The 26,881-nt window shown below is 46.9% G+C and overlaps 1 protein-coding gene across 1 annotated transcript in view; it reads right to left on the minus strand.

The window, feature by feature from the left end:
- Positions 1-4,771: 4,771 nt before the first annotated feature.
- LOC104507553 (protein kinase C eta type-like) overlaps positions 4,772-26,881 on the minus strand; it is a gene marked incomplete at its 5' end in the record, with an annotated part of 89,389 nt that continues 67,279 nt past the window's right edge. Inside the window, 5 exon segments of the mRNA XM_010148880.1 lie at positions 4,772-5,564; positions 6,477-6,529; positions 6,532-6,604; positions 22,761-22,949; positions 23,884-24,022. Coding sequence (XP_010147182.1) covers positions 5,418-5,564; positions 6,477-6,529; positions 6,532-6,604; positions 22,761-22,949; positions 23,884-24,022 — 601 coding nt within the window.

Genomic DNA, 26,881 nt, shown 5'->3' on the forward strand with positions numbered 1-26,881 from the left:
AGGGTTTGGGGATGTTCCTTGGCAATTCTGCCCGGCAGCATTTTGCCACAACAGCTTCGAACTCCCACTGTCCCTGAGACCCACGGGGACCAAGTGTCCTCAATCAATTCATCCTCATTGAGGCAAAGGCACCTGCCTCTCCCAGCATGGATGGGGGCAGAGGCAAAAGGGTGACTTTCTCGCATGTCTTCACTAGTTGCCTACAAGTGGCCTCAGGAACTTCTAAAATACACTCCACCCTCACGGTCACATCCCTGAGCTGTGGCCCCATTTCTGAGAGGACACCCTCCTGTCCCCTTTCTCTCTCCTAGATTCTCATACAACGTGTGATAGCTTCTCCCGCAACTTCCAGTCATATATGGACATGACTGGGACACTGGCTACACCAATCACCACCACCTTGCTCAGGACCAGACGATGCCCAGGTAGCCAACCGCCAACACAACTTATCCTTCATCCACACTTTTTGAGCTCCTGTTCTTCCTACCGGCTCCATGAGCAGGACACTTCCAGCCGATGACGGCACCAGGGGCGATGCAAAGTGCTGTGCCCAGAGGAAGGCAGGCCGGGCAGCGGGGTGAGGGACGGCAGCACGGGACGCAGAAGGCACAAGGTGACACGCTTGTGCCAGGACTGATGCACGAGTGCAGAAATGCCGCTGAACAAGCCCCATGCACAGCAACTATACAGCACGTGAATGCCTTCCTCTTCACTCCAGTGCCTCCCGAACGCTGAATGCCCCGTTACCCGGCGTTTGAGGCAGGGGACCACACGGGGGACCATACATAAATAGGAAGAGGTGGGAAAATACAAAAAAGCCTGTACCCTCCGTTCTTAGAGTTTTAGCATTCTTCTTTTGGTGTTCGGCATTTTCCTCCAAGCTCCAATGCCTGGCTTCACATCAGTTCACCAACCCCAGCTTTCATCTAAAACATTTATAATTACATGACATTCCAGCTACTATTGATGTGGAGAAGAACTGCAAGTCAGAATCTGAAATATTCATAATAGAGATGTTTAAAAAAAAGAAAAATACTTTGACATTTATTATTTTGGAAAGCTCTTGATTTCTGAGTGAGCCATGATTTTCAGACAACCTGACTCATCATTTCTGAATGCTTTGGTTTGGCAGCCCCGTATGTATTTAGTAATACAAACCCTAACTTGCAGCTCCCAATGAGAATCCTAATGGCATGATAAGACAGATTTCCATCTCATTCACGTCATTTCCAAATATCAGGAAATTTACTTAGCAGCAAGAGTTGTAAAAGCTGTGAAATGGTCTCCCCGGGGAGGAGCAGCAACCTCCTGACTACTCACTTGAACGGCTGAACAAACCGACCGAGAGCAGGCAGCAGCAAACAGCCCTTTACTTTCTGGCCAAAGGACAGAGCAGATGATCCCAGACACGTTTTCCTCTGTACTTCTCCTGGCTCTGGGCATTGCTAATCAAGTCCTCATAACAGAGCCACCGGAGCTCCTCTCACATCCAACTGGAGAAACAGCAACTTCTGCAGGAAGAGCATGCAGCTTCAAGGGAAAAATCCTGTTGTGAACCGTTTAGGACTTCACAAGGAGTAAGGAACCTGTGCCAGTCCTTGAGAATGCATTCAAAGCATCTCCATCCAGCAGTTGGAGTTGCATTGTTAACAGTAAAATCCCTTAGGCGCTTGGAGTCTGTGAGATTTATTTTCCATTGCCTATCAAGCGGCGATATTAAAAACGATGTCTTTGGTAGCACCGCCAGCCTGAGTAGATGCGAGATGATTTTCATCTATTCATTCTAGACCATCTGCTTCTCACCCTCAACTTTCAAAGGCCTTGAATGAGATGTAGGCCACTGAATTTTACAGCTAAATTTCAGGAACCTCTTTGAAAATGAAAGGATCACACAGAACACAAATTTAGAGACATCAAAGGGACCTCCCCTCTTCATGCGGGCACTAAAAGCAGTGCAAAGGGAACTAATTCTAATTTGCTCTATTGCCAGTGTTCACACTGGAGCAAATACAAGCATTTTGTGCTTTAAACCTTACAAACCCACGGCTGCCAGCTTAACATACTCCTGAAGCCAGGATCAAATGGACACACTAAAACCACCTTGCATCCACTCAGGCAAGCAGTGAAGCCAAAAGAGCTGGCAGGCTAGCTCATGGGAAAACTCTTTTCTTTTTTTGTATCCCTGCTTTGTTTTAAAAAAATCAGTATTTCTTTATGTATGAAACAGCAGCATAAACACTAATTCAGGTTTCTCAGAAGCAAAGCCATCGCACTGATACTTTTCACTGAGCCGATCTTCACCCATGCTGCCGACAGAGTCTGGAGAGGACGCGATCGAAACGGCAGCGCCTCGTACGAAGTATGGCAGAGTTCAGGGATCTCAGCCAAACGCAGCTCACTCAGGATCTGCTGACTCGAGTGGCTGAAATCCGCATGCAGACATGCGATTTCCAGGCAGGCAACAGCGGGGAAGAGTTGCCCTAAATTATGAAGCAAGATCCAGCTGAAATTATGAAAATTAAGGAAATTATAGCAGAATTGGCTCCTAGTGCACACACAGATCTGCACACACACTTCGCAATGAGGGCAAGGGGAAGGTGGAGTGACCCTGACGCTGCTTGAAATCCGTGAAAAGAGAAACTGGGAAAAAATTTCCCTTTGATATTTGATTCCTGCCCCATCAAGCCAACAAGCCCTGGGCCAAAGCAGGTACTGGCTGGCCAGGGCAGGAGCTTTTCCTGCTCCCCAGGATGTCCTTAGACACTGAGTTTTATCCTCCAGACATCTACAACCTTTCCAATTTACAGTTCACAAAAATCCTAACGGAGCACCAACAGAGATGCCTTAGTTTCCATTCCACAAGTTTTCAGGACACAGATCGGCAGGTATCGCTACACCAATATAAGTCTCCAAAAGTGAATATTCCACATTCTTCATACTGTCAGTGATGTAAGCAAAGCTGCTCGGATCCTGGGGCCATGGAGGTGGGATCACGTGTTGATGCTGAAAGCACACTATGGCACCAGCTTCTTCAGCAGAAATCAGTCCAGAAGGTCTCCAGAGCCCTGAGGAATTACTCAAGCAGTGGAACACTGGGATGATACCAACATGCTGGCAAAAAAAGCATATCCCTTACTGTTCTCCTGCTCTGATCTCCAGGGAAGGAGAGGTGGTTCATCATCCTCAACAGCGGTAGAGTCCAAAAGCTGTCAACACAAAATTCACAGGAGACTCCTTACAGAAGGTGCTACCACCCTTGGTGGCCAGGTGAGCTGCACTCTCCCCCTGACAAGCAAGCACTGCTGCTGTCATAACACTGGGAAACCAGGAGGAAACGGAGTGAGGAGTTGCCTAGGGTCATGTCTGCACCAGGCAGGTGAACACCATGCTCAGTTCACATGTGAATAATATGCCACAGTGGCCCCCTCATGCAAATGCATTCATCCCTGTACCATTTCTTCCTATATGGGAAAGCAATTCAAGCTAGCCTGCACAACTGGTTCTCGGATAATTTTTCTGGATATCTGCTCTTCTTTCTCACACTTACACCATGCAACCTGTCCTTCCTCACCTCTTGGCCCTCTTTGAAGGAGCTGGGTATCTACAGACGGACAAGAGGATGAGAGGCTGGAGGTGACATGGCCAGAATATACCAAAGGAAGGAGACCAGAGGATGAAGCTGTGCTTACCTGAAGGAAGAGATGCAGGAAAAAAGAGGTAGAACTGGTATAATACATAAGCACAAAGGCAAGAAGAGTCCAAAGTTAACTGAAGCTGTGCCTCACTGGTCAAACAGTTCAGCAGATGGTTTAGGGGTAGAACTAAAAGGGACTCAATCAAGTAGAGAAGGCTTGGGGGGGAAGGGGTGTCACTTCTACTTAGATTTCCATTTCAATTTCTTATTCTAACTTGATCTCGCAGCAGGCGAGCACATACATGCTGGTGGGTCTGTGCTGTAACAGGGGTTGTGCCTGTGCAATTTCCTTAACAAGGGCTTATGCTCCTCTGCGTCACCTCCATGGCTGCAGTGGTGCAAGGTCTGTGCAGAGGTGTCCCTCTCTGCCCTTCTCTCAAGTTAAAGCACTACACAAACACGATACAGTTTTGCAAGAGATCAGAAAACCTTCTCCTTATCCAGTAATCCACATCTGCCCAAGGAAGAGGCTATAAACCTGACATACAGTTTCAAGCCCAGCCAGGAGTGCAAAGGCTTGTCATTGGGCTACAGAAAAGTCATCCAACTTCCAGAAGAGCAGGGACAGCACAAAACCATCTCCTACAGTGTCTGGTTTCTACAGATCACACTGAAAAATTATCTCAGTCTGCCTGTCGCGGAGGCTTGAGTCTGCAACTGATAAGAAGTGCCCTGTGAGTAATAAGCCCTCAAATCCAAATCAAACCAAGTCACCCTGTTTCTTAGATAAGGTTTATTGTTCTCATGGGAGAAAGTTGTCCTTTTGTGTTAGCTGTTGGTCGACGAATCTGCTTTCAAGCAGTTTGGCAGCTCCGTGGCTCCCATCGCAATAATGCTACAAATAATTTAAGCTCCACCACTTTGGATCAAAATTTTAATGAGGCACTAAACCCACAAAAGGGGCTCTGTAGAGCATAATTAAATAGAATGGGCCTAAATAAACAGTAAGGTTTTACAAGTTACCTTATAGTTGAAAACAGCTGGGAGGCAAAGAAAGGAGCATTGAAGATGCGTGAAGTAAAAAGGCATTTCACAGAATGCAAACACTAAAACTTTTCATATCGCACAAACAGGGAAACGCTACAAGCACATGCCTTCTCTTTGATTTGGAAGAATCCGTGTGGGGCACAGGGCATTTGTTTTTATCCTTCTGCTAGTCAGCACAATGAAATATTTCACATGGAAACCCAAACAGTGGCAAAGAGAGCCATTTGTCCTTGGGAAAGAAATAAATACTGCAGAAACACATAAAGTCAGTAGGAACACCTGGTTCAGTCAGGCCACGGGATGCTGGATCACAGCTCCAGAACACCGGACAGTGCTGGGACTCCTCAAAATAGTCTTGCAAACAATCAGAATTGTAACAAGTCTGTTTGGCTCAGAGCTGCAAGACACTTGTTTCATGCTCACACCGACTCCTTGAATCCACTGCAAGCGGTGACATTCAGGCTGAACCAACGAGCTCAGCATTCAATTCTCTGTCTGCATCAGCTATCTACAATATCGTGGTTGTTCCACCCCTGTCAATATTTGATCCAAGAGCTGCATAAACCCTACAAACACAGGAAGGTTTCAATTTCACATTAAGGTAACGTTGACAGTGGTGCTGCTGTGTCGCATGAAGTCAGTGCACTGTTACTCCTTGAGAATGAAATTACTGGTAAACTTGGGTTTCATTTCATTTCCCCCCAGTCCGCTCAGCAGCCCTTCACCAGAGCCGTAGCTATTGCTGTAGTTCTGGGCTTGTGAATGAAAAGTTTCTAAATTCATCTTGGTTTATCATCGGAAGAATTCCTTCTTCAATGGGAGTCAGAATGGGCTCCTCTTTTATAAAATCTGGATCGAAGTTGCTCACGTCATCTTTGGATTTCTGTCAAACAGAAAAGACAAAAGACAGAGATGTCAAAAATACATATCATCTGCTTGACACTCGTGATGCGTCTTTCTTCTGGTCTTGAGTGCAATGACCCACCACTTCCATAACCCAGACTGAGCTTACCGAAAGCTCCTTCTAGGGCTGCACTGGGAGCAGCTGAGTGCCCCCACAGACCCTCCTAAACCCTTTTAGGGCCTGTGCAAGCCTCTGTCAGAGAAACCCCTCTCTGATTTCACTGACACCACCTCTGATGGGTTGCCTACCCGGACATGGCAGGGCAGGGCACCTTAATCAGTTCTTTTTCTCAAGTGTCAGCACAGGCCCAGCATTTAAAGCAGTTATCAGCCGTGTTTCCAGTCTGCTGACTCCACACAGTCCCTCCGTATCTGCAGAGTGTCTCAGCTGGGTTTTGGGGCGAGGAGGGGGTGTACGCTCCCATATGTTCAAGCCATTACACTTGTTCAATAAGGAATTACTGGGTCATAGGAAGACAAATGGCTTGACTCCAGGTAACGTTCCTTGCTGGGAAGAGGCAGGAGGAGTGGGCAGGATGAGGACTACTTACCCTGCCTTATATTTGGGGCAATGCAAAGGGCAGTGAGGTGCCTGATCTGCTGCAGTTGCTTTTACAAACCTGCATCTTTTGGCTGAGCTGCTTTTAAAAACCCAGCATGGAGGGGAAGAGTGAACTGTACAACATCAGGTGGCCAACCAGCAGCCAAGCCAAGAGCAGAGACCTCAACTCCTGGCTCCTGGGTCAGGGCATTTTGTGTCAAGGTTGCCCTTCCTCCACCCACCTCCCTTCCTGTCTCACACGAAGAAACCTGCTTAAAGAGCCCAGTGGAGGTAAAAAAAACCCAAAGGGATCCTCCTCCCACCCCTCCCTTCCTCCTCCTTCCCACATACAATTCGGGGCCTGAAGGGTGGCTCCATCTGACGCTGGTTCAGCCGGGCCCAGAGGGGTGCCGCAGAATCGCGCTCTCGCCACCCAGCCCTGGGCTGCCCAGCCGCATGTTGGGGTTCTTCGTCATGAACTGCAGAACAAAAAGGGCTGTTTGTTTCCTCTCATGGCACGGCTACGGGAGAGGGACCTATTAGCAGTTGCACAAAAGCTTGTCCTCAGCTTTCCTGTTGAACCCAGTTGCTGGCCAGACTTCTCAATTTCACTGTACTGGAACCGCATGCAAAGAACTTGACTCACGCTCTAAAGGAAGACGTCACGGTGTGTTTTAACTCAGTCCCTTTTCCTTTGGTCAAATCCTTGGTCACCACAATAAGAAAGTTGTATTGCATCGTTCGTAACATTATAAATGCTGCACAGTGGGTTCGGTGGTTATTTATTTCTGTATTAATCTCTCAGGGATACAAACTCTCTCTCGAATGCTGCTCACCAGCCAGCCAGGCGTTGGACTGGAGTCAGTCCTGAGCTGCGTCTTTTTCCTAAACCTCAGCCTGCTGAAGCGCAGCCAGAAGCCTACACTTTCCTTCCTGTCATCTCAGGAAACCGAGGAAAACGAGCAAGGTGCTGGTTTTTAGAGCCTCCCTAAGCAGATGAGAGCAGACAGGTGACCATCTCCCTCCCTCAACGGTGAAACTCCGAAAGAAGATTTCTTCTTGTAACATTTTCACTCTGCTACCAGTGAAAATAAATCTCAAACCTCAGCCAAAGTGCCCTGATTTGACAGGGAGGAATGAGAAAAGCCATGCATCACGCACACAGTGCGAGAGCCCTGGCAGGTGCCCTTTTGGTCCCGAAAAGAATGATGAAGTGTGAGTGCTGCAGATATTTCTTAAGGGGAAGGGAAATACTGGGGGAGGAGGGGAATCCTTTCCCCAGGCAGGAAGAGCTAGTTGGCTTGTTAATTTAGGATCATAGTTCTTAAAAAGTCAGTAAAAAACCAATCTTTCCCCTCCCCTCAAGTATTTCTAATTCATGAGAGAAATCAGGTTATGTTTAAATTGGGAAAATAGCCGCTTTTATTTGCCTATTGAAACAGCAGCATAAAGCGAGCTGCACTCGGGTGGAGGTGTCCAGACGATTTCCTCGAAGATGAAAGAGCGTTAGTTTAGCAAATAGCTGAACCAGCCAAACCAGACAATCGGTCACTGTTTCAGGAATGGCCAAGTCTGCTGCATCTCGGCAATGGGGAAATGAAAAGGGGAGGTGCAGCGAGACCCACTCCATTCTGACTGTAGGAGCTTTTCAGAACGTACAAATGCTCCTAGGACGAGCGGATAAAAGGTCTAGTCATTCCCTACCTAGAGAGGAGATGGGGAGAAGACAGACAACTGCAAGATTTATTTCAGTTGTGTCCCCAGTAGTCCATCCTGAGGGGACTTCAGAGTCAAAGGGGATGGGGCATCTGCAGCTGAGACCTTGCTGCAGGACCCCAGACTCTGCTGACATTAGCACAAACACTCCAGCTCCTGAGCCCTTCCAGGACATGTACTGCCATGGCACTCCCTATGGCAGAATTGTTTTCCACCGTTCCCCCCCAAAACACCAGGAGAAAGTGCAGTCACCACGAGGGGAGCAAATCCGGCAGCTGGGGTCTTCCCATGCTTCTCTGGACTCTTCAGCCCTCAGTTATTCAGCATGTCCAGGGTCAGGCTCAAGGACAAGCAGAACTTCTCCATCTCCCTAACCCTTTCAACCTGTTCTTCTCGCTTTCTACCAACAGAACTTCAACACAATTTGTTTCCCAAGAGACTGTCCCAAAACATCTGTGGGATACTGCTCCCCAGCAAAAGCTTGGTTTCCAAACAAGAAATGGGTCAAGCCAAAGTCTCTCACAGAGACCTTCAAGCTTTGCAAGTCTTGAACCAAACTCCCTTGGTTTGCAAAATGGGCCAGAAATCTCCTGGAAGCCCCATCTTTCTCTAGAAATTCCCTGCCCAGCTTCTTTGTCCCCACAGATGGGTATCCACACCTCAGTGGCTCTTATTTGCATTGCTGGAACACCTAGAAAGTTCAAACAAGATCAGAGCTCGCTGGTTTTGGGAGTGGTATAGACCAAAACAGTCCATAAAGACAAGACAAAAAGGAGAGAGGAGCTGGGAATAAGTCCCATGTCTCCTGACTCCTGACCTACCACCGCCTCCATTACACCAGGAAGCTTATGCTAAATGTGGAGAGGAAAAAACCCAACCTATAATGAAAGCCAATAGTCTCTGAAAAGGGCTGGTAACATGCTTTGCTTGGGTTCCCATTCATGCTCAACCATATAAGACCAAAACCTAAATTGGGCCGCCCAATCCCAGACCGACTCAGAGCCCTGGGATACAAAAGTGTGTTTACTTTCCTATTTGCTTGCTTTATTCCACATGATGCCAAAATGGCACCAAGTAAAGGCGTCCCAACGCAACAAGCTGAGAGCCAAGGTAAATGCATTCCTGGCTGCTTAAAACACCCGTTTTGTCAGGACAATGAGGATTAGGCAAGGGCCACCCTATGAGGTGGGCGGTTTTGAGCTCTGAAAAAGCAAAACGTAACATTCAAACCAAAATGACTGTTCAAATTCATCCCTGATCAACATACTGTACGCTGCGCCGAGACCTCGACTGCATCTGCACTTGGGAACCAGCACTGCAAACGTTGCCTTAGACGGGCATCATTCAGCACGTCAAACATGGTCCCGCACCCCGGCAGGTTACTCAGCCGGCGGATGCAGCCATTGCTGCTCTTCCCTTACAGAAAATCTCCTGGTGAATTTTAGAGGCGGCAGGTCCGTCGCAGACTGCTGAAGGTGGTGGCGAACGGGCTGAAAAGCAGATGTGCAAAAGGTGACTCCAGCAGAGACAGGACTGGTGTTTTTGCACTGGAACAGGGTTTCCTGCCTTACTGTAAGAAGTACATAAAATCAAAGGAGGAAATTTTTGAAGCCAGTTTCCACTAAAATGAATAACTAACCCTCTCAAACACTATTTGAATTCACCAGAAATTGTTGCACTGACAGAGCTGAAGTTTTGTGTTGTCCAGTACATCAGGAAAAAACAAAATACTATAATGACCTCTCAAAGGCTCAAGAGCCCATGAATCCTCCTCCTTCTCTCTCTCTGCCTTCGGCAGTACTGACGTTTCTCTGCTGCAACAGGGCAGCATCTGACAGCCCCTCTCACACCGCCTCTGCTATCTGATGGCACTTCCAGCAAAGCAAACAAAGAACTTGAGATTTCTGAGGAACTTAATTACAAGCTCAGCCTTCACCTGAAATAAGTAGCTGGAGCCCATACCCATGTCTCTGACCATACAGGAGGCATTTCTGCACAGACACTACCCTCTGCACACATACAGGCTGCGCAGGAGACAGGTTTTTGGAAGTGTAGCCCATCTGTCATCCGATCCCTTCAGCTGCACTCAGAAACAGCTGGAAAATGCCTTACAAAGTGTTGGCTGTTCCTGGCATCCATGGGACAGCCGGAGTTTGACTCTTGCTTCACAGGTTGGATAGCCCTAAATGTCCTGCCAAGTGCAATCCTCCAATGTTTTTGCAGATGACGAGAGATGATCAGCAGAAAGTTTTTTGTGGCAAAATGTCATCTCCTAATCTTTATTGAGTATCTCTAATTTTGCATGACAATCCAGAATCCAGCATGAATCTCAACCTCTGGCACACAGAGCTCAGTGAAGAAACACAGAGGAAAAACAATTCAGCAGTAACAACAAGGCAAACCAGAGATGTTCCTGAGCAAAAAGAAACATGTAATCACCCAAATCCAAGATTCCTCCCAACAGAACTAACAGTAAGACTGTCAGTCTTAAACCTGAATCAGGTCATCAGGCCCTGGCTCTGCGATCACATCCGACCATGAGGAATTATCCCATTCCCAGTGTAAAAACCACCTCGGGAGCATCTTCAGACTGGGTCCCTTTGGGCCACTCCAGTTTGCCGAGCAGCAAACTCGAGCAAGGCTCTCCCTGACCTCAGCTAACCCCTCAGCAGGATCGCGGCCAAAACCAGCAGCTGGAATGAACCAAAAGCATGACTCCACGAGATCATTTGAAAACATTTACTGAAAGAAAATGCAGCAAGTCATGACAAGAAATTAAAAGCTGGAGATTAGTCCATAGAGGGCCTGTGAAGTTACAAGGAAAAAATGCACACATAGCAGTGCCAAGCATAAGGAAAAATTTGTGTCAGCCCTGGGAGCTCAGCCCAGAGCAGGTGAGGGAGAGCAGGGGACCTACACCGCTCCTCCCCTCCTCCCAGTGCATGGCTCAGACTGTGCTGGGAAGGGCTCCAAGGTCTCCCAGTCTGCTGGGCAGGGCTGTACTGGACTTCTCTGGTGCTGCTCAGATGCAGCGTTGCAACTTCTGTCTCAAAAGCCTGAGTTTGCAAATCAGTCTAATGGCCTGGAAGTCAGTGAAGGGATGTGTGCACAAAACAGATGTTTCCAAGCATTCATTTCCCTGAATGTACAAGATCCCTTTCTCAATACTGGAATCCCTGATAGGTTTAGGTAACCCATGGATGTGCCATCTGCATCAGGATAATTAATTTCATGAGTAATATCACAGTGACTAGAGTATGTGAAATTGCGCCACGTTCTAGGAAAACACTGACAAGCCCAGACCCACAGAAGTAACGCACTTCAGGAAGAGGAATACAACTTCCTGCTTAGCCATTCCCTTCACATTGTCAGCCATCTGAACAAGGAAGAAATCCTTATTTCTTGTATTAAAGGAAGTCGTAGACACATCAGCTCCCATCAGGACTCTGTTGCCCTGGGCAGGGTGCATTTACCTTGTCAGAGAAAGCCCGTGCCCCCGAGCAGCTCGTCTTTCAAATGCGAGCGCACAGCAGAGACATCCTACAGGCCGGGAACAGAGACCCTGGGAAATTCATCACTTCATTTTGCCAGGAGCTCAAGGCCAGCCTGTCACAGACACCATGGCAGACCCTCAGCCTCACCTCCACTCCATCACAGCACGTGCCTCAGAGAACCCTTATTCAGGATTCTGCCCGTGCAATAAGTCAATGCCAAACTGCTGGAGGAAAGCAAGATTTCTATGTTCCTGGTATTAACATTTCCTGCCTGTTTGTGTTTCTCCCATGTTTCTCACAGTGAAAAGCTGCAGCAGCACAGGATTAACACCCCACAGTCTCCTCTCTAGTGATGGGGAAGAGCAGGGAGATCAGGAGATACCCAGCATGTTCGTCTTCATTAAGATGCATGCGCTAAACTAACAGGGAAGAAATTAACTCGAAATAAGATTTCTCAAAGATCTATTCGATTGCAGACAAAAGGGAATCGTTATATAAATAGAGCAATTACTCTAATTAAGGCTTCCCTCCATGAATCTCTCGACTGAATGTTGCAGTTGCCGAAAACAGTTTGCCTGCCCATTATGTAAGGCAAACAAACCCGCAGTCTGGGGTTTCATTAGCCTTCATCCAGCCCTAAACAAAGGACAAGAAAGATGGCTCTATGGCTCCATCTGTTAATTTCTGTATTATTTTTAATGATTGGAAGCCAGTAGGCATTACCATAGTAGAGAGACTTTTTTTTTTTTTTTTAAATAAAAAGCTGCTCATTTTGAGCCAATCTTGTCTTTTGCTCTCTCTGGCAAGGCTCCCTCAAACTCCATCACAGTCCTGCCAGGGCGATGCTCACAAGCATGCCTCACTTCCCCACACAAGAGCAATCCACACAAGCAGGTTATGGAGAGCCAGGGAGTTGGCACAGCCCAACTTCACTAAATGGTGTCTGCTGAAGCTCCATTGCCCTGGGAGCAGGGTGGGCAGAGAGCTTTCCCATGGAAAGCTGTCCTTACGGCAGCACAGCCGGTGCCTTGTCACTTAAACTGCAGCGACTCGGCTGCGGGTGTGAGCTAGGCGCTCGGGAGCCCAAATCCTACTGACCTTCAGTGAGGGTTGGGCTGCTGAGACCAGGACCTGGAGTCACTGCGGCTCTCTCAAGCTTTACCTCTGTTTTACGCTGGGGATTTGCTCTGACTGCAGCCGTTAGAGGCCACGTGGCATTTTGGCTTCCTACCTGGCACACAGCAGGATCAATTGCTAAATGCCCTGATTCATACCGGTGCAATTCATTGTGGTGCTGAGTCAGAATGCAACCCACACATGCACAGGATGCTTCTACCCCCGTGCTGGGGTCCTGGCTACAGAGAACTGCGAGCAGGTGAAATCCTTCAGTGCAGAGAAGGTCCAGTGAGTGCAGTGTCAGGGCTCGGAAGCACAAGACTGCTCTGAAAGCATTTTAAGGAGGGGGGAGGACGACAGAGAGAGAAATCTCCGTTATTTCCTTTTCCAGATAAAAAATGAATGGGAAGGGAGGTAAAAAGAGAGTCCTCAGCCCTGCTCCTAAAAGCCAGAAGACTGTAACAATAAGCGTGACAGCAGTCACATGTTTAATGTGCCAGCCCCAGGCAAGAAGGACAGAATGTCAGTGCAGTGGATATTAAGCAGATAAATTTGATCTCGCTTTCCCCTAGTGCAGAAATGGCTGCTCGATGCTGCCCAGTCAAAGCTCCAGGGAACAAGAAGGATTAACTGTCTTGCAAACAGTGCTGAGCAAGAGAGACTAGCAAAATAAACCAAGGCAGATAAAGCAGCAAACGTGTGGGATAGACCCATCTGGCTCCAAATCTTCTGGTGGTGTAAACTGATGTAACTTTGCTGACTATCACCAGGAGAGAATTTGGCCCAAAATATGAAAATTCAGTGTTGTTCAAATAGTTACAACCTTCCTTGCTGTGCTGAAATCTATCTGTTTCCCTGCCTCTCCCCACTCATCAACAAATAGCTCATGAACACTAATATGGAATGAAAAGGCCACAAGGATCAAATGCATATTGGCCCCTGATAATAGCTAGTGATTTTTGACACTTCTGCCTTTGGTACTACTAATAAACAGAAATTAAATTTGGCCATTAGATATATGGAATATCTAACATAGGTTTTTGTCAAGATGTCACTCCAGGAGTCTGTGCTTTCCAAACTGAGGAGTCGACCCCAGTTCCCACGTGGGTCACCAGCTGCATGGGCTGCTCAGACAGTATCAGACTCTGGCTGCTGTCTATAAATTACCCCAGTTGGACTATAGGTACAACACGGGGAGATGCAGGTCAATTACTCTGACTGATGTATTGATTTAGTAAGACAAACATGGAGGGAGAATGACCACTGCACTTATTAACAGACTGGGGGCATGATCCCACTCTCGTTTTAAGCAATGGTAAACTCTCCCCAGGGCTGCATGGGAAAACAATTAATCCTTTTCTGATAGTCTTGTCAAGAGGAACCAGGAATCCATTACACAACCCTGGGTGGCCTATTTACATAGGGTCAAGTACAAAGGGGACCAAAGTACCCCAGACAAACCTGTAAAGGCCAATCAAGAAAAAAAAAAAAACACATAGGAAAATACTTCAAAGGAGCTTTTTTTGTGGTCTTGGTTATATTCCGATTCTTTTAATTTTAAAGTTCCTGAAAAGACACAGCAGGTCAGAAAGTTCAAAGCTGGAAGGACGAGTAAGACGTACAGCCCTGAATAGCTCGGATGGTCAGAGACTTGTTACTCCTACAGCGATGCTGAGACCTCCCAGTTAGATGGGCTAGCCCCCTTCGCTGAGGGCTGCACAGCAAGAGCTGGGCCCATCATTCAGCCATCATCCCCATCTCCAGGTCGGACCCAGGTTCTCAAGGGAATCCTTGCACATTCCCCAAGATTAGATTTTAATGGACTTTACCAAAACGCCTTTGAGGATCCATAATCACACTGCTTATCTGAGGCAGCGCTGAGAAGTGAGCCCATGACACTAGGTCTTAGGTTTGGCCACCAACATCGATTCTTCCCAAGCACATAGGAAAAAGCAGAAAACAAACAGGGAGAAGACAAAGTCTGCGCAATGAATGTTCCTTCACTGTTTTTTTTTCCATCTCTGGCAGGCAAGAGGAGGATGAGTCACACCTGACATTACAATAGGTAGGGTTAGGAGCCCAGTGATGAAGCAAATCTGAGCCTGCACGCTGCGGATTTAAACAAGAAGCTAATTTCAGCCTATTGGAAAGGGAAAGGTAAAAGACCTAATGACTACTTCAAGATTAACTTGGCCTTGGCAAGCTATATAGAGGTGGTTTTAGTCTTCTTTCACTGTGAATTATTCAGAAGCATAGGACTGTTACTGTGGGGAGGAGAACCACTTCAGAAAGGGGTGTAATCAATTGTCAGAGGAGATGAAAATCACTGGGGAAAGCTGTTCAAGAATTCAAAGGCAAAGAATAAGAGGCAACACGTTACAGAAATGGATATGCAAGCTGAGGCAAAAGAGGTAAGAAGGCAATCTGCAGTAGAGCACAGCCTTGCCACTTCACCACAATGTACGTTTATTGCAAAAATGGTCTAGAGATCATTTGAAACTGCAGAACTCCTCCTGGTTGGGAAAAGACAGGCTCCAGAGTCCTGCTTTTGCTGCCGAGGCTCCAGAGCCAACAAGGAAATGCGAGATGAAAGCATTTCTAAAACATAAAATAAAGAAAAAAACTGTTTACACAGACCAGCATAGAGTTTCACAGAAAGATTCAAATATTGGCCTGACTCTGAAAGCCAAAGCTTAATCAAACTGTGCAAGAGGATTTATGGAGCCTGCCAACTCTGAAGAGATGCCAAGGAGAGTAATTTATTGGCATATTTGAAGGCATTTTTAATATCTGTCTTTGTTAGGCTCCTCAGCTCTGAGGATAAAGGAGTGAGCTCATCTAGTCCTCTCTTTGATTTCAGTGGGCCACCATTGTGTTGTTTCTTTTCCTTTTAATCTTTGTCTAAAAAAATACTCCCGGCATCTGGTTCATTCAGAAACAAGTTCATTCTGGCTGCTCCAGCATTGCATGTGAAACAGATTATCTGCCTTTTTCTGTCTGCTGCAAAGAAAGAACCTGGCCTGGATCCGTGGGATGTAAGTATGAAGGAGAGACACGAGCTAGCACAGAACAATGTAGAGGAATCGTAGGCGGCCTTGCGCCAGCAGCACCTGGTTGCCTCACTTCACACCCTGTACGAGTTCAGGAGAGGACCGGGGAGCACAAGCACGGGGGTTTGGTCTACCTCCTAAGTGCCCAAACCGACCGCCCAGAACTTAGGGAAAAGATGAGGCACCAAGGCATCAGGAAGCACATACGGATTGCACTTGGATGTGCCAAGCAAAGCACAGCCCAGGTATTTTGAGTCATGTGTTGCTTGCTGCAGCATGCAGGGAGGATGCAGACACCTACCGTGGTATCTGAGGTGATGGCAGTTAGTTCTGACCTCCCAGTATTTCTGGGTGTTGGACCCCGAGCAAGTGCAGTGTTAGAACCTGAGCAAGTGCAGTGTATGAAGAGAATAAACTTCTCCAAAGAGCCGTTCAGAAAACCTCGCCCTCCGTGCTGATGTTCAGGGTGAGCAGCTGCAGAGAGCAGGCAGCTTGGACCATCCACATCTCTCCTGAACTTAGACATCCATGCCAACAGTCCAAACCCAACCTCTCCCCTTCACTCTGTCACCACAGACTGTTTGCTTTGATTATCTTAAAAAAATCTACCTCTAAGTCTTTCTGCTGTGAAAGCCCTCTGCCTTCTCTCCTCATTAATAGCATTTTCAAGTTGCTCACAGCAGTGGGGCCAGTCTGGGTCAGCAGAGAAACTGTCCAGAAAGCCTTTCTGAAAAGAAGCCACAGCACACACAAAACGGGTCCTCACCGAGGGTTTGGGCAACTATGGTGGCATCACCACAGGATGGACAATTTACTCCTGCAGCACAGCTCAGTGTTCACTTTCTCTCCTTCTGCTGGGCCTGGGTGGAGTGCCCTAGGGAAATTTCTTTTCCATATCTCTCCAATCTTGTTTCTTTTCAGCCTCTTAAGTACATGCAGCACAGCCCTCGTCTCTGAGGGCTCTGCCGGAGCTGTTATCCTGCATCCAGACGGACTGGACTGCCCTGTGCTCTGTCCATGCAGGATGAGTTTATCCTCATCTAGTATGACACGCATATTTAGGGAAGAAAGCCCTAAAATACACACACACAGACACACTTTCCCAACTGCTGCCTACCTTACTTTATGTAAACATATCCATACCTAAAGCATTTCTACAATTCACCATCGGTACCCTCTAACTTAACCTTAATTAAGTTAGTTAACTTAATTCAAGGTACAATTGGGCCACATTTTGAAATAATATCCACAGGCTTCCTCCCATCAATTCAAGAGAAATTGCTGGTGGAGCGATACACTACTCATTATAGTACCATGTGGGGAAGTCATTTGTGTCCGACAGTTATCCGAGTGACTGAGGGACCGAAAGCGGCTCCATAATTCACTCTTCTGGGCAACAAAGGAATGAGAAACTTCCATAAAAAGTTTTGAGTGGCTTTTTTAATTAACAAGCTGGAAATTGCCTGGGCTGTTGTGGAAGGGCCCCCATACCTCTTTCGCACTGAGGATGAAGTGGCTGGTTACTGTCTGCACTGCAACATTCCCGAGCCCTTTTCTTACTCCCCAGAAACACCCATGTGTGCTGCCTCCCAGCAAAAGGGGTTAAGTTGCACTGCCAGTGAGCCCTCAGTACTGAATATTGGTGTGCATGCTAGCTGTACAAACAAGCCAAAAAACCTAAGGAACTAACTGAAAAGCCCCAGTTTCTGGGTTTCAGTCTGTGACATTGGCTCATAGGAATGGGAGAGGAGGCTTTTCCTTTCTAGATCATGGCTTTTTTGACTTCTTGATCAGGCTGTCTGGAGGCAAAGGGGTTGGATTTGACTGTGGCACATTTAACTGTTCCCCCTTCTTGCTACTCCCTAGAGCCATGCAAACTCCCTCCTGGCTGCTGGCAGAAGCTGGGAAGGAAATCTCAACTCCCTCACCTTACGCTCTAATAGCCAAAACTGAGTCCCAAAAGCACAGGTTGTCAGAGCAGGACCTGGCTCTGGCTGAGCCACAGAGCATCATTATTGCTGCATCTGAGTTTGAAGCATTAATTCACAGAGACAACAGTCCCTTGATGTTAACATGGCAGAGCAAAGGGGATTTTAAGCAAATCTGCAAGACCTAAGTCTAAAGGAGGATGGGGAGGTGGCAGTTAGTCTTTACTAGCGTTGGCAGGTTGCAGAGTGTGCCAGGGTATCTGGAGGGGGAACAGTGAACTCAGTGACAAGAAACAGCAAAGAGTTCACTAAACCAGAGTATTTGCCTTTTCAGTCAGCATCACTGCTCTCTAGAAAAACAGATCAACTTCAAGCTTTCCTTTTGCATCCTTGCCCCTGCACTGCTGACATCATTTTGCTCTGACATACAGGTCATATTTGCTCTCAGCTGAACTCCCTCACCTTTCAATCCCTCTCACTTTTCACACTAATCCACCCCACCAGCATTTGGATTCCCCTGTGCTGCTCCACCGGCTAAAACCACAGCCAATTTCCTCTGCACCTTCCCCTTTTCTTGCCCAGTGTTTACTTTTCACGCAAAACCCGCTTGGAGTGGGACATAACTATTTTTGCCCAGTCTCTTAACTCTGGTCATATTTCCTTCAACACACGTGTTTTTAACCAGTTGGAGGGAGAAAGGGCTTTAGTCTCATTTGTGTCTCCAAAATATCCAGCTACAGGCAAGGCTGCCCAAGCTTTGGAATGAGTATTTCAGCTGGGCGTTTCAGAGCCCACATTAAGACTGGCGGTTGGCACACAAATGCCAAGAGGAACCCTCGGCTTCAGCAGACTCAGCTGTGATAGGAGTTCAGAAATCGAGGGTGAAGAAGACAGAACAATGCTACCACTTCCCTGGGGAGATGCTGCTTTCTAGCCCCTGCTGTTACCTGGCTCAGAGTGAAAACACCTAAATTGCAATTGCCCACCCAAATTTTCAAGCCTTTGCGCCAAACACTGCTACTTCAGGTCACCAGTCCATGGAGCGACTCAATAGGCTTAGTCCTTCTCTCCTCATCTGAAACCAGGCTTGGAAAGGAAAATCCCTGCAGCTTTCCCTGTGAGTTTGCTTCCCATTACGCCATCAACTTTTGAGACCCGATTTTCACTGTGCCCCTTCATTCTCCCCTCCGGCTAAGCCTGACAGTGAGGAAGACAGCGTGATTGAATTGCATTTGAGAAAGTCATACGTGAAGCCAGTGAAACGTGCTGCCAAAATACAGCTCCCCCACCACCCCCCCCAATGCTTATGGGAAACCAGAGGATTGTATTTCATTCTGCAGTTCACTCAGCTGAATCCCTAAGCCTCTGGCTGCCAAGAAAGCCACCCTCTTTGCTCAGACAGTTTCTGCTCGTGCTGATTTACAAATTCAGAACATCGACGTGCTGTAACAAAGCAAAGTCCAGCTGCACTCTCATTGTAAAAAATACGGTGCGGCAGTCTGCTCTCTGCATGCTCACAAAGCTTCCCTTTCACAGTCTCTTCATCATCAGACACTGGTGACTACTCTCTCAGCTGATGGCAAAGAGTATTTGAAAGAATTTCTTTTACAGACACAAACCCAATAGCTCCTCCAGCATAAAATCCTTGTGACTGCATCCAGGTGAGAAACTTTTTGGGTTTTTTTTTTTGAGGAATCAAAATCTAAGCAAAACTCAGGTTTAGAATGAGCTGAAGTTGTTTGAATCCATTCAGGAGCAATTCTCCTTTTCCGCACTTTTTTGACTTCCACAAGCAAATCCATGCCCAGTTCAGCTTGCTCACACAAGCAGGGGAGTCCTCAGTTTGAGTCCTCTCTGCCTGACTTGAACCATCAACACCCAAATTCCCCAGTGACACACTCGGATGGGGCAGGGTACACCAGTGAGATTTTCTGCTTCCTGCCTCTGGGAATATCACCTCCAGCAAAATTCTGCTGATTTACACTGCTTTAGTTCTGCTCTACCTCCCTCCCCAGCTCTTGAGGGAACATATCATAGAAAAAAACAACATTAAAAAGAGAAACAGATTAAAAAAATCTTTTTCTAGTGCACAAATATTTCTGCTTTCAATTCTAAACAAGGTCCCAGGCCACCAAGGTTAGTTTTGGTTTCCTTGGTACCAGTGCTCAAAACCACTCCAGGAACACGCAACAACCTAAATAAGGTCCTCAGGACTTATTTTGGTTATTATCAGGAAACTGCAAAGATGAACAGGATGCGACCTTCCAAAATTGCCTGGTTTGTGATGGAGGGGAAATTGGTGAAGCATAATTATGGTAAATAGAAGCAAAACAAGATAACAGCGTCTGTGAAATGGGTCCTAAAACCTATTATCCTTGTTTACAATGAAGCTCTTCATGAAGGCAAGCAGATCAGGTGTGTTCTAAACCTAGATATATCCATCTGTAGAGCATCTCTAAGCACCTGTACCTACTGCATCTTCCTGGCAGAATAATTTTATTTTCGTTTCAGAGGTTTGTACCACTCAAGACTAAGAAAATTCTCACTAGTCCTTTTCTAGGTTAGAGGCCAGAACTTTCAGCAAGGGGATAATCCAGTTATTAAGGCTATTCAGCCCTTAGCCTGCAATACAAGAGACCCCGGGTTTAATTCTCTGGTCTTCCATAGGCTTCTCCTGCCATGTAATTACTGATCATCATTTATGTCACTGCAATAGTGGAGTGCACTGATTTTCCAGAACTCTTAATATCATGGGTTGGAAAGCACTGTCACAGTTGTAAATCAGGGAGCTCGAGTTCACTTTTTGATGGGGGTAAACTGTAGTTTATTAGAAGAAACTCACTTAGTAATAATGCTGTATCTAACAGAAATAATATTAGCTCCAGAAGTCTGAGAGAAAAAAAAGGTCTACGTATTGAGCAGCTAGAAAATGTACTGTCTTTCTTCATAAAATAGCCACAAGGGAACAAAAAAGCCAGGTTCATCACTCTGTTATACTGAAACCCAAAAATACTGACCAAACATTATCAGTACACTGCAAATACAATACCTCAGCAACAATGGCATTTGTTATCATTCAAAAGAAATCAAAGTATGTGGGTTTTTTCCATTTTAATCTAGAGCCCTAGACAATCTCATGGCAGGGTGTTTCCTTCCTGTTAAAGCCCACATGCTCTGATGCCTGTAAAAACTCAGCATAAGAAAGGGAGAAGGAAATGAGGGGTCTTCTAGTGAACAGCTCTCATCCCAAAAGCACCTGCTGTGAAGTTGCAGAAATTCAGGCTGTAGCCAACTATCACCCGTGCTGTAAAAATAAGATGCAAAAGTCACCTCCAGGTAGCAACCACGCAGGGCACAGAAACACTGAAGAGCTGAAGGTCCAGTAAAAATTTCAGCTGCAACTTCCCACTAGTTAATCACAAGGCTCCTGGTCAATGCCCTAAATTTCAGCCTTTTTCCCAAAGCAGACACAGCGTAGTGCTTCTCTCGGACAATGCAGGTGCATTTCAGACAGGCAGTTTTGCCTTCATTTGGGTTTCACCAGCAACACATGATGCAGCAGACGAACAGAGCAGCTGGAGAGACCTTTTTCAGGCAAGTAACCAGCAATTGCCAAGTTGACTGTGCAGTTTTGGAAATGCCTGGTCAATCTCTATTTAAATTCTCAGCTCCCTCCTTAAATCTGGCCCTCTTTCTGCAGTGCCTCTCATCATGCTGCTTGCCTGCTAATCACAGGTGGGACCCTCTGTTAAAAGTTGGGCTCTGAATACAGGCTGGAGCAGGCTGAGGTTGCTGGAGCTTGCGCTGGCTGTTTCTATGCGGTTCCAATCAGAATCCGGAAAATAAGCATTTCATCAGAAGGCTAAAACACAAATCATATTTTAGTATACCTTGAAATTCCAGTTATGATGAGCATCTATCTGATAACACTTAATGCAAGATACCTGCACTACAAATCCACTCTGCAATTACTTGTCACTGCAGATGAGGAACTGGCTCAGGCATTCACGAGTCCAAATCCAACAACACGCACGCTGCTCCAGAAGCTGCAATCAGACCGAACTTCCCTTTTTTTTTTTAATTTTAAGTAAGTTGCAGATTATTTCCAAAACCCCAAGAGGGCCTTCAGCCTGACAAACGATCACTCCAGAGCACAACCTGTGATGTCAAAGCCCAATCCTTTGCCTCCTCAAGTGGATTTTCTTCTCAGTTCATTTCTGTGGAATTTATTAGAGGCATTTTCAGCTACACAAAGTAGTTGCTCAGATCATATACGACAGAAACCTCTCAGCAGAAAAGTTCCAGATGCTTGCTACTAAAGACCTGGTGAAAAACTTCCCTTTCGATGGTCCCATCATTCATTACCCCATTTCTTTGCACCAGTGCTCCACAATTTACTGTGAACTACTTCCTTATCCAACTATTTCTTAGATCCTCTATTACCACCATATTTAGTAGTATCCAGTCTTAAGCAAACTTTTGTTCACAGTGCTTTTGCAAGGAAAAGGAATACTTCTCTCTCCATAGGGAGCTTAGAGATATTAAGTGATTTGATCAGGGGCAGGAAGCAGAACAGCCAAGTTAGGTCTCCTGATTCCTAGGTTAACACCCCCGTCATTTAATTACCTTTTGATTCATTACAGTAAAACCAGGCAGTTCCAGTGCACCAGGCACTGTTTGTACACACACAGCCTGACATCTTAAAAAGCTTCATTCCATTGTCACAGGAGAAGATGTGAGGCATGCAGATAAGAGAGCTCCTGGGAAAATTCAGGAACACAATGTAGAAAAAGGACAATGCGTGGCCAGGAACAACTCTCGTCAAACTATTTGCTGTGCAGCCCCAATTGTTTTTCTCCCAAAGACAGAAAAATCAAAACCCTGTCTTCGTACGCAGGTAGACAGCAATCCCTGGGGGAAGGCTGATATTGCCAACAGTCAGAAGGAAGGATTATCATGAAGACTTCACTTCTTCACCACACCAATCACATGGAAATCTTATGGTCACTACTAATAAATACTGTGCCTACCTGCTGCTTCTGCTCTGGAAGTTGACCATATGGTGTTAATCATTAAGTCACCAGGGGAATGCCCCAACACACAGACATCCACACAATCTGCCTGCAAAGTTGGCTGCTGAAATATGCAAACACACCTAAGTGTGGCAGGAATGTTTTTTTTCTGTTTACCCTTCAATACAAGATAAGAAAAGGGTCAGGGTCAGGGTAACCACGATTTTGGAGTGCCCATACTCCAGTCCTGTTTTCTTTTCCTAGATTTAGGTTGAAGAAAGCCAGGACAGAGAGCATGCAAACGGCGAAAGGAACTCACCGCTTTGAGGATTGCCACTGCGTCCTGCTGGAGCCACGTTGGGTAGACGACTTCGTCATTCAGAATGGCCTCGAAGAGGTCGTCCTCGTTCTCTGCCTCAAAGGGTGCGTGACCGCACAGCATCTCGTACAGCAGCACGCCCATGGCCCACCAGTCTACGTCAGGGCCATACAGCATCTCCTGCAGGATCTGAAAAAGGGATGGGAAAGAAATATCAATGCTGAAGCTTCTTAAAATGAGCAGGGGAGGAAAAACGATGCTGAAACAATGCAGAAGTTCTCACTACATCCTATCAGTGCTCTCCACTAGGTTGGCTGTATGTCCAGTAACATATAAGTGATCTAAAGCTGGGAACCCCCAGATCAGCACAGGGGTAAATCAGATGTATTAAACAAGGGCTGGACTAGCTTGGCTGCTCACAGGGTCACTTAGGAAACAAACCCTTAGAAATTATACTAAGGCTTAGCAGGAGGAGAAGGGGCATTTCAGCAAAACTGGCTGAATCTCAGAAGCAGCAGAGCAGCCATCTGTGAGGGTTGACATCGCCTCTTCCTTGTTCCGGTAAGGAAATGCTTACCCGGCTCCAACAGTAAGGCTTTCAGCTGGAGTGGGGAGGGTGTGAGAAAGGCACAAACACCAACCACAGGCAAAAATTCAATTGCGTTGAAGAAGGATCTGAAACCCTGTCAGAATATCTGGCAGCATCTGGAGGGCAGCTGCTCCTTAAAGAGGTGTTTATTCATTTTATAGTGAGACTGGGGAATGACAGAGAATGGGAAGAGGTAGGAACTGGGAAGTGAGGGAGAATTTTATCTCCTTTCAAATCAAAACACGGCCAGTATCTGTATGTGCCTCTCTCAAGATTTTTTGCAGCTGTGCCTCCATGTTTCACTTCATGTTTCCTAAAGAAAAATACAGGCTTCTCTTGGTGCCTACAGCAGCCTGAAGGTTTATTCATGCTTTGCTTGTGCAAGGGACTGCACAAGCACACACCTAGGAGAAAACCTTGCACTCGGTAGTCAAATGAGGTGTTGCTAAAGACAGTAGAGAGTACACTTGCTGTTCCAAAGCTAACCTATTATATTGTAACCAAATTTCCCCGCCAAAGAAAGGTTTCCTATACCTCTGGAGCGATGTAGTCTGGTGTGCCACAGAAGGTGGCTGTGGTAATGCCATTGTGAATGCCCTCTTTGCACATTCCAAAGTCTGCCAGCTTGCAGTGACCCTCGTAGTCCAGTAGCACGTTGTCCAGCTTCAAGTCCCTGCAACGAGAATCGTTCACCGAGTCACTACGTGCCTGGAGCAGCCCCAGCACAAATGGAGGCAGCGTCCCAGACTTCAGAAGCTTAACTTGTAAACTGGACAAGCCTCATCATCATAAAAAAATAAACAGAAGCCATGCAGGAGGGGTTTTCCTTTGCTTCATCTCTTACAAAAGGGAGGGAGGAACAAACATCATTCTGCCGAACTGCATTTAATATGGGCAGGTGCTATACGAGTTCTCCCACATGGCTTTCCAAACACACCACAGGCTGGCTGGCAGAGCTCCTGCTCATTTAGCTCAGGGACTCACTGGAGCAGAGGTTGCCAGAGCTGTCAAATTGCATAACGATGTTATGATGCAGCAAAATGCACCACACGGGACCGGCTCTGATTCAGCAAAGCACGGCCCTGGGAGCACACAGCTGGAGCCGGGGAGGCATGCAAGGCCCCTTCAGAGGGGACCAGATCACCTCCTGAGGTGTGGGGGGTTAAGTCACAGATTTCCCTGTATCAGGCCAAGCCGGATTGATAAATCCCACCTGGAGTGTTACCCAAGCTGAGAAGAAAAGATATTCCCTGCTGACACCATGTTGCGTGGGCAGTCAGCCAGCATGGGATGCCTCCATCATAAGGCAAAGTCTTAAAAGTCCTCCCAGATGTATCGATTCCAGCAGGACTGCACTAACGTATAGTGCTCATTGGGGTGGGGACCTCCTTGTCACTGTCACAAGAGACCTGCAGCCAAACAAGCTGCAGAAAGGCACATTTTCCAATACGTCACCTCTAAGAGCCTGGGAGCTTCTCATCAAAAGCAGAGTTGCCAAAATGAGAGAGCCCTAGCAGAGCTTATCAGCTTGCCTGACCTTGAGATTGCCTGAGGGAATAGCCCGCAGTCAGAAGCGCCGTTGGGAACACGACCAGAAAGCACGGTGTCATCCGCAGACCTAGGCAATGCCTTCCTAAAAATACATACTAGCTCCCGGCACCTCCACTTCCCAGCTGCCAGGCGAGCTCTAGGCACAGTCACAGCGGAGGAGAGGAGCTGTGATGGGAGCTCTGTGCAGTACAAATAGGTCACAGTCCATTCTTTGAACTGTCTCATGTACTGGCCCAAGAGTTGCAGGGAAGTGTTACCATCGCCTGTTCACCAAGATGGAGGACACCTTATAGGACTAGACAAAGCCACCTTCAAAGTCATTCAGATGCCAAAATAAGGATCAAATAACTAAATACATTTGAGGGTCTTGGGACCCCGTCATGAAATCCATGATGGAACTGAATCCTTTTGCCCTCTGGTTCGACACCTATTTCCATGGGGAGGGTGGTAACATAGTTGATGGCAACTCCATATCAATATCAAAACCTATGGGTGAGCTGAAATCTGAATCCAGCTTTATCCTGTTCATTGTCTGTCTATGATCATAAAGTGAAAATCAGGTGGCTGATTGCTCTGTTGTCATTGGCATTTCTACAGCCCATCCCCCCACCCGAAGCCTCTCTGCAGCTTGAGACAGCTCTCTCTCAACTTCATTGCTGCAGTGGAAAGGATCAATAACACATTGCACTAGACAACCAGAGCAACAACCTGGCCTAAAAAGATAAAAAAAAGTATTATTAGCCTCTTTTGAACAGATGTAAAACCAAGGGGTAGAGGTTAAGAAATTTGCCCATGTCCCTTAGAGCCAAGACTAAACAAGAGTTCCTGAGTTCCAGCTCTGGACCTTTGTTGCAGGATCATACAACCCTGCTCTGCAGCTTTAACATATCATGGCAACACAAGCCAGCAAAAAGCCTTCTGCAACGATGCTTCCTTTCCCAGCAGGCCCACCAGCTATCCAGTGGCCAGTGAAATTTGGATGACAAGGACGGTGCAGTGTTTACTCTGGGTGGGATGCTCAGCAGAAGACACTTATTTTCCTCCTTCTGAGAATCAAAAATGGCTGCTAAGGCATGTGGGCAAAGACTCATCCTGGAAAGGCTTTAGGTAAGCACAGTGAGAGGTATTGTACGTGCTCACCCATGACAGTACGCCTTGAGCAGCAGTTTACAGCCAAAGCTCCTGTTGCTCTTCCCTGTGGTTCTTGGCAGACCCGGGAAGCCCTCTGAGCATGAAGGCAGGCCTTGTTTCCAGCGGCCTACAATGATGTGGTTGAAACGCGCAGTTTATTCTTGGCTCAGTTTTAAATGCAGCAAAAGCCTTTTAGGTCCTGAGCAGGCCCGACCATTGGGGGGTGCTCCCAAAGGTATGACTGGAAGGGGGGCTCTGGCGAACCTGCTTGGAGATCCTTCTTTCAAACCTCTCCTCACTCCCCAAAACATCCGCCAGGCCCTGGCATGCTTTGGGGATACCTCAAAATACACCTTCCTTATACCCAAGCCAGCAGAAACAGCATCATGTCCATTGACTGAGCAAGCAGGTTACAGTCATAGAATCATAGAATCATAGAATGGTTTGGGTGGGAAGGGACCTTAAAGATCATCTAGTTCCAACCCCCCTGCCATGGGCAGGGACACCTTCCACTAGACCAGCTTGCTCAAAGCCTCATCCAGCCTGGCCTTGAAGACATCCAGGGATGGGGCATCCACAACATCTCTGGGCAACCTGTTCCAGTGCCTCACCACCCTCTTTGTCAAGAATTTCTTCCTGATATCTAATCTAACCCTCCCTGATTTCAATTTGTACCCATTACCCCTTGTCCTGACACTACAGGCCCATGTAAAAAGTCCTCTCCCAGCACCCTTGTAGGCCCCCTTCAGGTACTGGAAAGCTGCAATGAGGTCTCCTCGGAGCCTCCTCTTCTCCAGGCTGAACAAGCCCAATTCTCTCAGCTTTTCATCATAGGAGAGGTGCTCCAGCC

The sequence above is a fragment of the Eurypyga helias genome, unplaced genomic scaffold, assembly GCF_000690775.1.
Source record: "Eurypyga helias isolate BGI_N326 unplaced genomic scaffold, ASM69077v1 scaffold16930, whole genome shotgun sequence".
Classification (NCBI taxonomy): Eukaryota; Metazoa; Chordata; class Aves; order Eurypygiformes; family Eurypygidae; genus Eurypyga; species Eurypyga helias.